The sequence below is a fragment of the Brachyhypopomus gauderio genome, unplaced genomic scaffold (assembly GCF_052324685.1).
Source record: "Brachyhypopomus gauderio isolate BG-103 unplaced genomic scaffold, BGAUD_0.2 sc365, whole genome shotgun sequence".
Lineage (NCBI taxonomy): Eukaryota > Metazoa > Chordata > Actinopteri > Gymnotiformes > Hypopomidae > Brachyhypopomus > Brachyhypopomus gauderio.
Window position 1 is genome coordinate 9,197 of NW_027507186.1, and position 15,573 is coordinate 24,769.

At 46.5% G+C, this 15,573-nt stretch overlaps 2 protein-coding genes across 6 annotated transcripts in view; both read right to left on the bottom strand.

Annotated features, from left to right (window-relative positions):
* Positions 1-433: 433 nt before the first annotated feature.
* On the bottom strand, positions 434-10,675 carry LOC143505474 (alpha-parvin-like). The gene is made up of 13 exons (XM_076996132.1): positions 10,418-10,675; positions 8,496-8,585; positions 8,186-8,256; positions 7,980-8,082; positions 7,466-7,606; positions 6,294-6,409; positions 5,830-5,888; positions 5,002-5,021; positions 4,847-4,908; positions 4,687-4,755; positions 2,120-2,221; positions 1,437-1,509; positions 434-905 (listed from the first exon to the last, which is right to left on the bottom strand). Exons 1-13 carry the CDS (start codon positions 10,551-10,553, stop codon positions 829-831), a joined length of 1,119 nt encoding a protein of 372 aa, XP_076852247.1. The 5' UTR covers positions 10,554-10,675; the 3' UTR covers positions 434-828.
* A 1,918-nt stretch (positions 10,676-12,593) lies between these two features.
* Positions 12,594-15,573, bottom strand: part of mical2b (microtubule associated monooxygenase, calponin and LIM domain containing 2b) — a 47,487-nt gene continuing 44,507 nt past the window's right edge. For 3 of the 5 annotated variants that reach the window (XM_076996137.1, XM_076996135.1, XM_076996134.1), the window contains 3 exons: positions 15,379-15,481; positions 14,491-14,564; positions 12,596-13,697 (listed from right to left, as the gene is read on the bottom strand). In XM_076996137.1, coding sequence (XP_076852252.1) covers positions 13,513-13,697; positions 14,491-14,564; positions 15,379-15,481 — 362 coding nt within the window. In that variant the 3' untranslated portion in view covers positions 12,596-13,512. Of the gene's footprint in view, positions 13,698-14,490; positions 14,565-15,378; positions 15,482-15,573 lie in introns of all 5 variants that reach the window. The other 2 variants (XM_076996133.1, XM_076996136.1) reach the window with 2 other exon arrangements.

Genomic DNA, 15,573 nt, shown 5'->3' on the forward strand with positions numbered 1-15,573 from the left:
TTACTACAGGTGAAATATTTGCACTTATAAAAGGGTCCCCCAGCACATCCCTTCTGAACACACAACTCTTACAAAAGAACTAAGCAAGATGTAAAAAAGTGTGATTATTGTATTATTTAAACTGGTCCGTTTATTGTATTATGTACAATCGGTCATCTGTATGCAACAAGGATCAAGAATTTAAGTTTAATCCCTGACCTATTCGCACTAATTTAAATGTTAATATTATTAGTAAGAGTTCACTTAACTGCAATTAAAAGGCATAAATTATCCATCATAAGCCAGTTCATTAAGAATTCTCCCAGGACTTTTGCTTTGATATTACAGAATAATATGCACAATATTTATGTTCCAGCAACCCCCACCCCCCCCCCCCCCCCCCCCCCACCCCAACAAAAGAACCCCACATGATTATTTGAACCAGAAGCAGTGGTGGAATGAGCCGAAGTATAATGGAGCACAGCATACAGTAGGTAGACAACACGCCTTCGACTTAACAGTGTTTAAAAAACGTTTACAGCTCCGTCATTCCATAAACAAAAAGAACGCTACCTCCTGCCACAGTCAATAGTGAAAGCTACAGTGTCTACAACGTCCATGCGTTTTAACAAATCAAGCTTTTCTATGGTCTTCTCATAGCCATCATATAGGCATAAGCACACTAGCACTCGCACACCGACACCTACACAGCCACAGCGTGGTCAGGTGAAACAATCAACCAACACTAAAAACAGCACTCTGCTATTGGGCCCCACAGTGGTCATGAAAGCCAAGGCCTGGGGACGTGGTGATTGTCCCCCAGCAGTGTGCCTCTCTATGGGGCCGTCTTCACTCCACATGCCTGTATTTGGTGAAAAGGTTGTACAAGACTCGGAGTGTTGATTTCAGGTCGCAGTTCACAATATCTGAAAGCAGAAAGCCATTCCTTAAATTAGGAAGATTCTGAATTCTGAATGAACACTGATTTTTTTTAACACATTACCTTTTTACTTTATGCTGTGAAGTTCAAGAATACACTGTGAAGTGTACAGATAGAGAGGAAAGAGAGAGAGAGAGAGAGAGAGAGAGAGAGAGAGAGAGAGACTGAAGACTGGAAATGAAAGGGAAAAGACTCATTCATTGTAAGACATCTATTCCACCTTCAGTGCTATTTAGTGTCACTTTGAGTTTCACAGAAACGAGTGTGTGTGCTCCGGGGCGTAGCAGACCCGGGTGAACACGTCCCAGAGATCCCACCACAGAGAGGCCCAGCCACAAGCATTTTCAGAAGGACATTACTGACACCACACACACACACACACACCCACACACACCCATAGTCCCTCAGTTTGGCTGCCTCAGGACGACTGGCTTTCATGAACACCGACAGAATAGAGTAGAATGAGGAGGAGTGTGTTGTGCGTGTTGAACGTCCCCGACAGAGAGACTGTGCTCACCTTCAGGACGCGGTTTCGGCTTCTCCAGGCCGCCGTCCTGCATCAGCTCAAAGGCAAAGGACACGTTATGCACCTGCGGGATAGAGGCGAGACAAGCCTTGATCACCAGAGCTGTGAGGGTACGAGGGCAGCCAGGACATTTCTGTTCACACACACACACACACACACACACACAGTGTATGTCTGATCTGGCGTCTCTGCCCCTCCCCCTTTGCTCTGCAGCTGAAGGCTGAGCTCCATGTCACTTCCCCGTTTCCTGGGCGGAGGCCGATTCCAGCTGCACCCGGCTGCTCCATGCCCATTTGGCTGGGTGAGCTGGAGGGACCCCAGACACGCTGCCCTTCTGCTGGGCTCGCTGACAGCACCATCTCCCCCTGGAGACCCCCAACACTTCACTTCGCATCACGCTTCAGAATACACAATCAGCACCAGCCTGGTAACGCGGCTTCCGCTCCGGTTTCAACTGGTTCTCTTCGCCCATGTGCGCGGGTCACTTGGTTTCCTAGAACCCCGATCCAGAACAGTCCACGCAGCCCTGACACCTTGAGTTAGAAGCGTGGAGAAGCCCAGGCGTGGAAAATCACTCCAGCACCCAGCTGCCCTGCACACTGCAGATGAGGTCCAGACCTGGACAGCAGCTCACCACACCACCTGCCAGTGCACAGCTGACTGCTAATTCATACCTTTTGTTCAAAGTTTTCAGGCGTGAGGAAGAAATTGTATAGAGTGATGAAGTAGCCCTCCAGAAGTCCCATAAGGAGCACCAGGTACACGCCATCTGCAAACTGCACACACGCGCGCACACACACACACACAGACACACACACTCCTATTTCAACTCTCGGATGTCACAGAACAGTAGTCATGCAAGCTGACTGAAGAAAGACAGGTTTTAGAACGTTAAGCTTTTTGTTTCAGCTTTTACTTTATGGTTTGCGGCATTTTTATGTAACTATTAAGTTAATCTTCATTTTTTCTTAATAATGAGCGGTGCTATCTAGCTATCCACCCACTCAAAACCCCTCATACCTCTCCGTGAAGACATCAGTGACGGGCTAACCTTAGCCTTAATGCTAGTGCCCATTACTCCAGCCTTACCACAATGCTGAGAACCTGCAGGGTGTTCTACACATCTCTCTATGGAAGGAACTTCAGAATGTTCAGCATACCCTAGCTCACCTGTCTCTAGTACAGATCCACACCTGCATACCCTAACTCACCTGTCTCTAGTACAGGTCCACACATGCATACCCTAGCTCACATGTCTAGTACATGTCCACACCTGCAAACCCTAGCTCACCTGTCTCTAGTACAGGTCCACACCTGCATACCCTAGCTCACCTGTCTCTAGTACAGGTCCACACCTGCATAGCCTAGCTCACCTGTCTCTAGTACAGGTCCACACCTGCATACCCTAGCTCACCTGTCTCTAGTACAGGTCCACACCTGCATACCCTAGCTCACCTGTCTCTAGTACAGGTCCACACCTGCATACCCTAGCTCACCTGTCTCTAGTACAGGTCCACACCTGCATACCCTAGCTCATCTGTCTCTAGTACAGGTCCACACCTGCATACCCTAGCTCACCTGTCTCTAGTACAGGTCCACACCTGCAAACCCTAGCTCACCTGTCTCTAGTACAGGTCCACACCTGCAAACCCTAGCTCACCTGTCTCTAGTACAGGTCCACACCTGCATACCCTAGCTCACCTGTCTCTAGTACAGATCCACACCTGCATACCCTAGCTCACCTGTCTCTAGTACAGATCCACACCTGCATACCCTAGCTCACCTGTCTCTAGTACAGATCCACACCTGCATACCCTAGCTCACCTGTCTCTAGTACAGATCCACACCTGCATACCCTAGCTCACCTGTCTCTAGTACAGATCCACACCTGCATACCCTAGCTCACCTGTCTCTAGTACAGGTCCACACCTGCATACCATAGCTCACCTGTCTCTAGTACAGGTCCACACCTGCATACCCTAGCTCACCTGTCTCTAGTACAGATCCACACCTGCATACCCTAGCTCACCTGTCTCTAGTACAGATCCACACCTGCATACCCTAGCACACCTGTCTCTAGTACAGATCCACACCTGCATACCCTAGCACACCTGTCTCTAGTACAGATCCACACCTGCATACCCTAGCTCACCTGTCTCTAGTACAGATCCACACCTGCATACCCTAGCTCACCTGTCTCTAGTACAGATCCACACCTGCATACCCTAGCACACCTGTCTCTAGTACAGATCCACACCTGCATACCCTAGCTCACCTGTCTCTAGTACAGGTCCACACCTGCATACCCTAGCTCACCTGTCTCTAGTACAGATCCACACCTGCATACCCTAGCTCACCTGTCTCTAGTACAGATCCACACCTGCATACCCTAGCTCACCTGTCTCTAGTACAGATCCACACCTGCATACCCTAGCACACCTGTCTCTAGTACAGATCCACACCTGCATACCCTAGCTCACCTGTCTCTAGTACAGGTCCACACCTGCATACCCTAGCTCACCTGTCTCTAGTACAGATCCACACCTGCATACCCTAGCTCACCTGTCTCTAGTACAGGTCCACACATGCATACCCTAGCTCACCTGTCTCTAGTACAGGTCCACACCTGCATACCCTAGCTCACCTGTCTCTAGTACAGATCCACACCTGCATACCCTAGCTCACCTGTCTCTAGTACAGATCCACACCTGCATACCCTAACTCACCTGTCTCTAGTACAGGTCCACACATGCATACCCTAGCTCACCTGTCTCTAGTACAGATCCACACCTGCATACCCTAGCTCACCTGTCTCTAGTACAGATCCACACCTGCATACCCTAGCTCACCTGTCTCTAGTACAGATCCACACCTGCATACCCTAGCTCACCTGTCTCTAGTACAGATCCACACCTGCATACCCTAGCTCACCTGTCTCTAGTACAGATCCACACCTGCATACCCTAGCTCACCTGTCTCTAGTACAGATCCACACCTGCATACCCTAGCTCACCTGTCTCTAGTACAGATCCACACCTGCATACCCTAGCTCACCTGTCTCTAGTACAGATCCACACCTGCATACCCTAGCTCACCTGTCTCTAGTACAGATCCACACCTGCATACCCTAGCTCACCTGTCTCTAGTACAGATCCACACCTGCATACCCTAGCTCACCTGTCTCTAGTACAGATCCACACCTGCATACCCTAGCTCACCTGTCTCTACCCCTTGTTCATACCTGAGTGTCCAGTTCAGCCACCTCCAGGTTCAGCTTGTTCAGGTGTTTGTTGACGAAGGTGATGAGAGTCTGTACACAGATAAACAGACATTGTTTGTGCCGTTAGCTTGTGCCAGTGCCACCAGCACTCAGGTGATGATGAGGAGGAGGCGTGGCCTACCTTCTTCACCACACTCAGCTTATCAGGCGCGTGGTCAAATAACGTGTCGAACGCATCACGCTCTGCCGAGAGAAAGCACCATTTAAAAGAACGCGCGTTAAAAGAAACTCTTTTGGCTGTGTGCTGTGGAGTGTAATGAGGTCTTCCACACTCACCATGTCTGCCTGACAATGCCCTGTGGAGGAAGCCCAAGAGAGACATCAGCTCATTCCAAACACAGACATGTGGTCATGGGACACAGACAGAAAGGTAGAGCATTCCAGCCAGCTGTCTGGACCCCCCCCCAATACACACACACACACACACACACACACACACACACACACACACACACACACACACACACACACACACACACACACACACACACACACACACACACACACACACACACACACACACACACTTACTTCCCCAGCTGCCTTGGGACTTTCAAGATCCCAAGACCATCAGCTATTTTCATGATTATGACAAAAAGGGTCAGTTTGATCACTTTGTTTCATCACACAATCAAAGTGCTCCACATTCATGAGACTGAACACTCTCTTCGGGAAAGGCGATCCAAACCCACACACCACCACCCGGGCCAAGTCTGCTTCAAAGAAACACCTGCAGCTCGTCAGAAGTGTTGGAGGGCTGCGCACACCCAACAGGTCACGCCTCACCACACACTCCTGTGGCTGAGGGTGCTATTCAGAGCTAACCACATTTCATTATGATCACATCGAACACTAATTTTATGTTTACAGAAATACAAATATCATATTCGTCATCACTGGTTGACATTAAAAAGCGTGTGTGTGTGTGCGCACACGCACGTGCAAGATTCAGAGAACAAGGCATAGAACAAAGTCTAGTATGAGGTTTGTACACAGGACTTAGTCTACAGAAACATACACCAGTACCATATGTCACTCATATGTTCCACAGATAGATCCATGTGTCACACACACACAAAATGTAAAACTACAAGAGACACTAACTCTGTGTTGCCGGTGATCTCCTCCTGAATCTGCCGAGACTGCAGGATTCCCTCCCGTTTCTGGCCGGATGGGAACATTTTGGTTAATGGCACTTAGGAACAAGGCATGTAAAGCCGGCAACTAGTGGTGGACATTCCAGGTTCAGAAAGTAAAACTCCTTCCCAGGATTTTACTCAAGCTTGCTGGATTTTCTAAGTAGTGCAAGCAAGGTAAAATTAGTGGAATCAACACCTGAGCAAAATATTGAGGACTTTTACTTTCTGAACCTGGAATGTCTACCCCTGCCGGCAACCACCTGGAGCTTCTCAGAAAAACTCCACAATACACGCATGATATACGCACCCAGTCACTTACAAACGGTGGGCACAAAATATTATGAAGACTTTGAGGTTGTGCTAGCCAAAAAGACTTAACTCCCACTGAGGTATCGAGGTATAAATGGTGGTGACGGTGAGGGTACGTACCTGGACCACCACCACCTGGATGGACACATGGTCGGGCAGGCGCAGGGGAGCTCGGAAGTGCTGTGACAGCGCCACCAACAGGTGGAGGGTGGCCACTATGCTCTTAGCATGAACCGCTAACGCGGTACGGAGGAGAGAAACATCTAAAGTTAGTGACTCGTGACCTGACTGACACCGATTACATGTGTTTGACAACTGAACAAGGATCCTGTGAGATAACGCAGGTGCTTATTACCCCTCTCACAGCTCGGAGGGGGAGGAGCTGAACTGCGGAGGGAATTCCTGGTTTATGTGAATTCTTTCTGAGATTAGACAAAAACAATTAACCACTAGTGACATCTCTGAGTCCACTCCAGTCCAGCTACAGTACCGCAGTGGAGGTGTTGTACTGGTGGGAGGTACTGTTAGAAGCTTCTGAGCACATGCTGCAAACATAAGCTGACAACAATTAATTAACAGGTCATTAATTAATTAGTAGTAATTAGTAGTGTGTGGTTATGTGACTGTAGCCCATCTAACTGCGTTAGCATTGGTTCCTTTCAGAAAGTCATCCTGATGAGACATGTTCAGGTGGGGCATCGCTGGCATCCAGAACCCTCTGTACTTAAGACGCCTGGGCCTTTGCCAGGATTACTGGTATGATGGGTATCAGCAGATTGACTAATCGCCTCCATTTAATACAAAATCAATAGGCTTGTTAAACTGCTCTGACCCATAAAATCGAGACCGCAGCTTATCGACCTGAAAGGCTTCCATTCTCTGCTTCAGCTAACTGAAAGTGCCAAATCCCAAGAGAGCTGATCGCTACATCAACTTCACCTGCTACTCTGGCCTTTACAAAGCAATGCTAAACCTTTACCTGCTTCTCTAAGCTTTAAAAAGCAATGCTAAACCTTTAGCTACTTCTCTAAGCTTTAAAAAGCAACGCTAAACCTTTACCTGCGTCTCTAAGCTTTAAAAAGCAACACTAAACCTTTGACGGTACACAAAGCTTTCAGACCTTTCACTGTCGTACTGCCATTTTGATCACAGCTGCCATCTTACAAAATCACGCAAGGAATGTTTTACTATCAAAGGTCAGAAAGCAAAAATCTTCTCTCCCTCCCTGGCTCTGTCAGTCTTATCCTTTGTCTCTCGTGCTCAAGGGCAGGCTGAAGTTTGGAGAGGCTTACAGTCAACGTTCCACTTGGCATTCCTGGGCGAGACTCGGAGGGCCTCGTTGATTCGCTCCAGAACCGTCTGAAGCTTCTGCTTCTGAGCAATCTCGGACTGCGTCACCTCCGCAACGTTCAACTTCTCGCCCTCCAGCTTCTCTGGAGTAGCGGGGTGCGTGTGGAAGGACACGGCAATGGACCGAGGACAAACAGGACAGAAGACAGCAGATCAACAAAGACAGGAATAGGGGAAGAGCAACAGGACAATAAACAAAATGACAAATAGCACAGGACGAAGAGACACAGTATAACAAGGAAAATAAAGGGAAATATAATAAAGTGAACGCTGTTGAAAGTTAGAGATGTCCACATGGACTGTTATGTCATTGATATTTGAGTTGTTGGGGGGGTATATAAGAGTTCTTTAAATCCAGTTGAAAATTAACCAAAGATAAGGGCCTGTTATTTCTAAACAATTACGAGCTGGTTGTGGGAGGAGTTGTTGAGGTGGAAGCAAACAAACAAGCCTCACCAAAGAGCTTCTGCAGAACCTGCCCATCGTACAGATCCTCTGCCAGGTCCTTCACAATAATCCTCTCACCCACCAGCACGTCATTAACCCAGTCAATCAGCACCTGAACAAGACATCAAAACATTAACCCAACCACAACGCTGGCGTCGGCCACAGTCGGCAGTGCTGTGACCACCAGCCCAAGTCACGCGGTCTCTTATCCCGACCTTGATGAGCTCCTGTAGTTTGCTGTCGTTCTTTGAGTTGGGGTCCACCATGGTGCGCACCTCGTTTTCCTCTGTTGGAGAAGGAAAACGTAGATATTGGACGGTATGACGACTGCACGCCATGCACAGTTGGGGTTAGGCCACAGTTTAGATTTTAGATCCTTCCTCCAACGTGCCAGACCTAACTCACAAAGGGCTGAGCTGGGTCAGGCGTACTGGAGCAGTAATTTCTGACCCAGGGATGTAAAGCAGGGGGCTGTGGTAGAGCGAGTGTGTGTGTGTGTGTGTGTGGGCGGTGAGGCTGCCGTACCCAGCATGGTGTCTTCGGGATGCAGCTCGTATGGCGTAGGGCTCAGGGGCAGGTTTATAGCGTTCATGCCCTCCTCCTGCAGCTCCGACACTGTGAAACACCACACAGGACATGACACGTGACCAAAAGAAACAAATGAAAGACAGTAGAACTAATAATACTCAAAAAATGTTTTAACCATTACGTTCACAAAAAGTCAGCCTTCATCACGGAGTCATCATGAAGAACAAAAACCACCACTCTAGGAGTCTGTACACAACCAATAATTCATTCAAACCTCTGCACAATAATGTCATAATGTCACATTTGAGCCCCCCCCCCCCCCCCCATCAATAACGCATGCGAAGGTTGCGAGAGCTTCACCCCTGCCAATACCCAGCATGCACCACTGCTATATCCAGCAATGCCTTCGTCGGAGTGAATATCCTGCGCAGGATCGCGAAGCACCGCCCGCCGAGGACGACGACATCCTAGCAATCAACACCCGCTCTCCCCCGCAGCTGTGCAGCTGCCGCCCCGCCACGAGAAGAGCGCGTGCAAAACAATCCGCCCGCTCCGCACACGCGCGCGACTTTACCCCTGCAGCTGCACCCACGAGCGCAGCAAAGTGGCGGATGCAATTCGACTTCTCGCTGGACGACTAGGACAAGAGATAAGAAGCGATGCCGTCCCCGGAGCGACGTCAAAACGGGGTTTTTAATATTCGGACTGATGGCTGTTTGCAAAAGTGCAACCTTGGGATTAGTGAACGACGCTTTTTTTTGGACAATGCACGACAGAGTGGAATTGAAGTGAATGACGTGGTGAAAATATATCCTACCTGAACAGAACGGCCCACAGCCCATTCCTCACTGTCCTTCACACACACACACACACACACACACACACACACACACACTCGCTCTCCCTTCATACCAGACGCCCCCCACCTGATCTGGCTCTTGCTCGTAAAACTAACTCGTGTCAGTTAAGCGTGACAGGGTGCTTATTAGATTTACAGTACCTGGAACAATCAAATAGAGATTGAAGCACAATGCAGCTTGTGAGCCCTATTTCACCAGCAGAGGAAGGGGAGAACGCGCTCGGAGTTACAGTACTGTGGCAAATAGAAACACGAGGATGCACACACGTTTATACGTTCAGATCTTGATCTGTATGCATTTCCTCATTTTCTTTGATTTTGTACTTTAGAATTTTAGGTGCCACGTCCAGAACTTTGTCGTTTAGTAAACCCAATTCTCGAAAAGCAATGCTATTATTATTATTATTATTATTATTATTATTATAGCACCAGATCTAGAACGATCTTTTCAGTTTGCGTCACGTGATGCGGGGTTTGCGTTACTGAATCGTAGCGTTTTCAGGTCACGCAGTTGACACACCTTACATGGTTACAGTATAACCCTACCACGTCAACTCACTGGACCCAACCCAAGAGACTTTACACAACTTAAAGAGGACAAAAAAAACAATTCGCGATGGCACGAAAACGGTCAAAACACGCTTAGTGCGCTACTCAAAGAGGTTTAAAGGACTCTAGTCGTCCTAGGTGTGGTAACGTCTGCGGTTACGGCAGTAACGATGCCCGCAGGCTGCAGTTACAGTACAACAGCGGAACCGTTTGGTCAGACATTTCACAGATTCTGCTTGGCTAATCAATACCTGTCAAACTTAAGGGTTAGTGGTACGTTAATCATCGTTATCGTTAGTTTTCTCACTCGAGAAATCGCTTTGTAGACAACAGTGTCTTTAATTTTAAGAGTTTGGAGGTAACTTTGCAGAAAGGCGTTCATGATAGTGCGGAGACGCCCGCCTGGAAAGCGCACAAACGTTCAGTAGTTTTGGTCTGGAGAAGAAGGCGGCCTGAACTTCACGAATGTTTTACAGTAATAATAAAGTGGTGATAGGGTTTGGTCTGCTACCTTCTTTCGCTCTTTTCCGTCTCACCAAAGTTCCACCAAGTTTCCCAAGAAACGAGTCATCTTTTTTTCTCGAGGACGGCGACATTGGAGACGGCGACTTAGGAGAGGATGGAGACTTCTGTGGGGAAGACGCCATTACGAATATTTCTTTAAAACAAAGCAAATAACAAATTTAGCCTAATATGTATTTATTTTTTTACACCCTGACCGATCGGGGGGAAAAAAGTGGATTAGAACGGAAACGGAATTCCACAAATTAGCCCCGCCCCCAGACACGAGCTTCCAGCGAGGATCATGGAGGCTCCGCCCCCTTTTCCAAAGTGCGTCTCCTCCTCCGGTGGTTCCGAACACAGGAACACCTATGCTCGGCTTTAGGGCATTAGGGCTTTATGGCGGTCTTACTGTCTGCTGACGTCTGGCACTGTTCACTACTGAAGACCAGCGTAACGCATTTCATACTTATTAATAAATAAACCGAAGCACACTGTCAGATATTATCTTTAATTAATAGAATGCACATTAATTTGAATAAATTTAAGGCAAGTTCATGTGGCATTATTCATATACATTCATGACGGTGTTTTACAAATGTATTTAAACAAAAATGCATAACTAAAAGTTAACAAAAGTATAAATTGAAGAGTAAACGGCCCAGTACCTGGAATATAGTGTCTTAAACCTCGCTGAAAGGTAAACTGAATAGATAAGCTTTCAGTCTTGCTTAAAATGTAGAAGTTTGGGGGATTGGAAATTCAGTAACGGTTGAAGAGAAAATAAATCGAAGTACACAAGTACCACTTTTGCGTGTTTAGTGTTGATTGTGTGTACACTAAAACCAAAAGGACACACACACACACACACACACACACACACACACACACACACACACACACACACACACACACACACACACCAGCCGTTCGATTACTGTAATGCTGTAAGTGGGAGCCAAGGTTAATATTTAAGACAGCTTGTGTTCCATTCTTTGACTTCTGGTGAGTAGTCTGGCAGCTGTACTGTAAACCAACTGGGTTTTTTGACTGTCATTTCAGGAAGACTTGTAAGCACGCCATTACAGCAGCCATCGACCCTTAAGGTCTTGTTTTGACACCAAAAACTCTTGTGTTTGTTTCTGAGATGACAGAATGCTGATTTAGTGATTGCTTTGACTACTAAAACTGAGACGAAGGTCCATTAGACCACCTAGTTCTGATGGTTTGATGGCTCTAGAGTTAAAAGTCCCCTGCAAATAAAACAATCTCCATGGTTCCTTTATTCAGCTGTAGGATGCTTGGACACGCCAGGTCGTCCTGATGTTGACAGGGAGTCAATAGGACCACCGCCATCTTGTGGGAGAGACACAGCTGCTCAAGATATTGGATTAGGCCAAAAGCAGGTGTAACTAATCTGACAAGACACATTTTTCAAGTTAAAAATGTAACTGAAAAACATAGAAGTTAACAGGCACATAAAATGAAAGTATAATATGTACAAAATTAAGTAAATGACTAAAGATGGATATAAAAAATATGTCCACCATTAGCAGAATATAACAAATTAGTTTTATGTTTTACAAAGTAGGTTGGCAAAGTGGGGACAAAGTAGTCTGCAGGTAATATCTGAAATGGTGTAGAATGTCAGATAAGAGTTTGTTAAAAAAACAAACAAACTACAGATTTTAACTGTTATTTCTACACAGGGAGGCTATGGACACAGCCTTACTGCTGATGGTGGAAGTATTGCCCTTTTGGATATATGATTTATAGCATGAATAAAGATACAAACTCATTAAATCATTCAGACAATACCACTTCAGAGTCGGGGGTTAGTTGGCCCAACGGCAGTTGTTAATGTTGAAAAACACAAACCACTGTCTCCCTTTGTGTAAACTCACAGGAGTCTTTGTAGATTTCATTATAAATGTGAGATTTGCTTTTTCACCACACATGTTCCGTTTTCTCTTCCAGAGCTGGACTGCAGTATTTCTCCATGGTCAATACTTCATACTGATGGAGTCACATTTGTAACACTGTTCAGAAGAGCATCAACTGATTCAGGTGATTTGCTTAGTATTGTGCATATTAAGTCTATGGAACAGGTGATTGGTCACATGTAATCATCTTCTTAAAACAACAAACAAAATATACAACCAAAACTAATTATAAGCAATGTTTCTTTATTAAATAATAAAACATTTGGCTGTGTTATTTGAGTACACAGTTCATAACATTGCTTCCATAGTGCGTGAATAGACCTTTTTTGTAGTGACAAAACTGTAATGACTAATCATAAAAAGTCAGTAGCCTAGATCAAGATATTTGTGAAACATTAGACACACTTTGGTCAATAAAAGAACAATGTTGATATTACATCTGAGCAAACATCGAACACGTAAAGGAATTAAGTTATACATTTAAGGGACGGAACGTCAAACGTACAAAGCATTCAGCCCTGAACATTCGGAGCACTACATACAGTGTTATTGCACCCAGGTGGCAGTCAACAAAAAAATATTGGATGAAGTGTTCAGTGTTTACGTTAGTGTTTGTGCTCTCTGAGTGGGACTAAATGGTTCTTTTAAATAAATTTAAGAGTTTAAATAAAATAAAGCCATCATGTATAAATACAGGTTATAGTTTGAGATTTTTTAAATGATTTATCTCATTGAACACAGCAGGAAGGCAGCAGTGTTTGTGTTGGAACAGTTTGTTAGAAAGACAACCATGACTGCACAAAAATGACATTCTTTAGCTGCAAGTCAGTATGTAAAGGCGTTTGTTTCAGTCAGTGCTTAGCTCAGTAAAAATGGAAGTACGTCCCGTCAGCCTGTACAGTAGGTGCACGAGTTAGAAACCCACCCTACGGAGAGTCTTCACATCATGGTTCAGGGTAGGAGTGAATATCTAGGATTTAGTTTGGAGATTAAGATTAGCACACACATTATTTACATTTCTTATGATAGATGATCACAGGCTTAGGTTGTATCTAGGAAATGTCTCAAGAAGTGACAGCTGAATTGATACACACAGGAAGGGGGCGCCCTTGAGCAGCCCTGGTCCCTGAAAGCCCATTTGGTGCCAGTGCAGGCCAGTCCCTCAGGCCCAGTGAAACTGGTAACCCTTGGACAGGATGAGGCTCTCGAGGTCGCGGTCCTCAGCTCGTTCCTGCAGCCGCTGCTCCTCCAGGAGCTCCACCAGCTGGTCCCTCTCTTCCACCACCTTCATCACCTCAACCAGCAGGGCCTGCTCCTCCACCAGCTCCCCTGCACTCTTCTCACAGTCTGAACCAGGAGGCACACCATGAAAGAGTTACGAATGTTGTGCAAGTTTGTTCTGTAAATATATGTCTGAGCGTATCTACGCACAATTAAATCAGTGCTGCAGTGTCCATTTCCAAACTAATAATATTACACTTCTGGAAAAGAGTGAACACCTCACCCATATCCGCATGTTTTGAACAAAAATAAACTTGTTTCCTAGAGGCAGTGGACCAACCATTGACTTGCAAATGAAGATTCTATCACCTTCCTCAGCTGCAGCGAACATGCAAAACCAGCAACACGTGATTTGCATTAACCTAGAGACACTGGTGTAGGACGCCATTCTGGCGAGCTCAGATAAACCCTTTTATAAGCTCATTTTCCATACCAAAAGAGGTTTTCCACACGGATGGCAAGAAAAGAATTGTAACACTTGTATGTGTTGTATTCATTTAGGGATGTGGATGGACTGAAAAGCACAAGCAGCAAATACGTATTCCTTCCTTCCTGTTAAAAAAAAACCATCTGTGGGACAAGTACAAAAATCCAACCATGATGTTACCAAGATAAAAAATTAAATACAAAAGGAGTGGTAGATTTAAATGATACTGTATGCAACATATATTGTCAAAACCAGTGAAGGTTCTTACACACCAACAGTATGAATCTATGAAGAAGCCAGAGGGGGAGAGATAGGCAGAACTATTGAGAGAGACAGACAGACGGACAAAGAGACAGATGCAGAATGAGGGGGGAAGGAGAGAGAGAGAGAGAGAGAGAGAGAGAGTGTGCGCGAGTGTGTGTGTGCTCTCACCCTCAATGGCCATCCTGCGTCTGAGGTCCTGCTGAAGCCGACTTTGCCTGTCTTCCAGCTCCAGTTCCTGGGCACTGTAGGCAATGCACAGCATTATACACGCAGGCCAAGCACAGCACTATACACGCAGGCCAAACACAGCACTATACACGCAGGTCAAGCACAGCACTATACACGCAGGTCAAGCACAGCACTATACACGCAGGCCAAGCACAGCATTATACACGCAGGCCAAGCACAGCATTATACACGCAGGCCAAGCACAGCATTATACACGCAGGCCAAGCACAGCATTATACACGCAGGCCAAGCACAGCACTATACACGCAGGCCAAACACAGCACTATACACGCAGGCCAAACACAGCACTATACACGCAGGCCAAGCACAGCACTATACACGCAGGCCAAGCACAGCACTATACACGCAGGCCAAGCACAGCACTATACACGCAGGCCAAGCACAGCACTATACACGCAGGCCAAGCACAGCATTATACACTCAGGCCAAGCACAGCACTATACACACAGGTCAAGCACAGCATTATACACGCAGGCCAAGCACAGCATTATACACGCAGGCCAAGCACAGCATTATACACGCAGGCCAAGCACAGCAGTATACACGCAGGCCAAACACAGCATTATACACGCAGGCCAAGCACAGCATTATACACTCAGGCCAAGCACAGCATTATACACTCAGGCCAAGCACAGCATTATACACTCAGGCCAAGCACAGCATTATACACTCAGGCCAAGCACAGCATTATACACTCAGGCCAAGCACAGCACTATACACGCAGGTCAAGCACAGCACTATACACGCAGGTCAAGCACAGCACTATACACGCAGGCCAAGCCTCTCACACAGCGCACAGCCACTTACAAGATCACCAGCTCCGATTCATATCTGGCGAGTCTGTTCTTCTCCAGCACCATATTGAACCAGGTCTGCTGAAGCTCTGCCTCGTCATCCTCAGAGGGCTCCTCTGAAATATGGAAACATCAGATTACACCTGAGACACACACAACACTCAAGACACAGATCATACTTGAAGAGACATTCTGGATGTGAGAAATC

What these genes read in the sequence shown, in the direction of transcription:
- LOC143505474 (XM_076996132.1), bottom strand. Translation starts at nt 10,553, where the DNA reads ATGGCGTCTTCCCCACAGAAGTCTCCATCCTCTCCTAAGTCGCCGTCT. An exon ending in GGCATTGTCAGGCAGACATG is followed by an intron (nt 4,909 to 5,001) that starts GTGAGTGTGGAA and finishes TTCTCTCGGCAG; the next exon opens with AGCGTGATGCGTTCGACACG. An exon ending in CTGAAAACTTTGAACAAAAG is followed by an intron (nt 1,510 to 2,119) that starts GTATGAATTAGC and finishes TCTATCCCGCAG; the next exon opens with GTGCATAACGTGTCCTTTGC.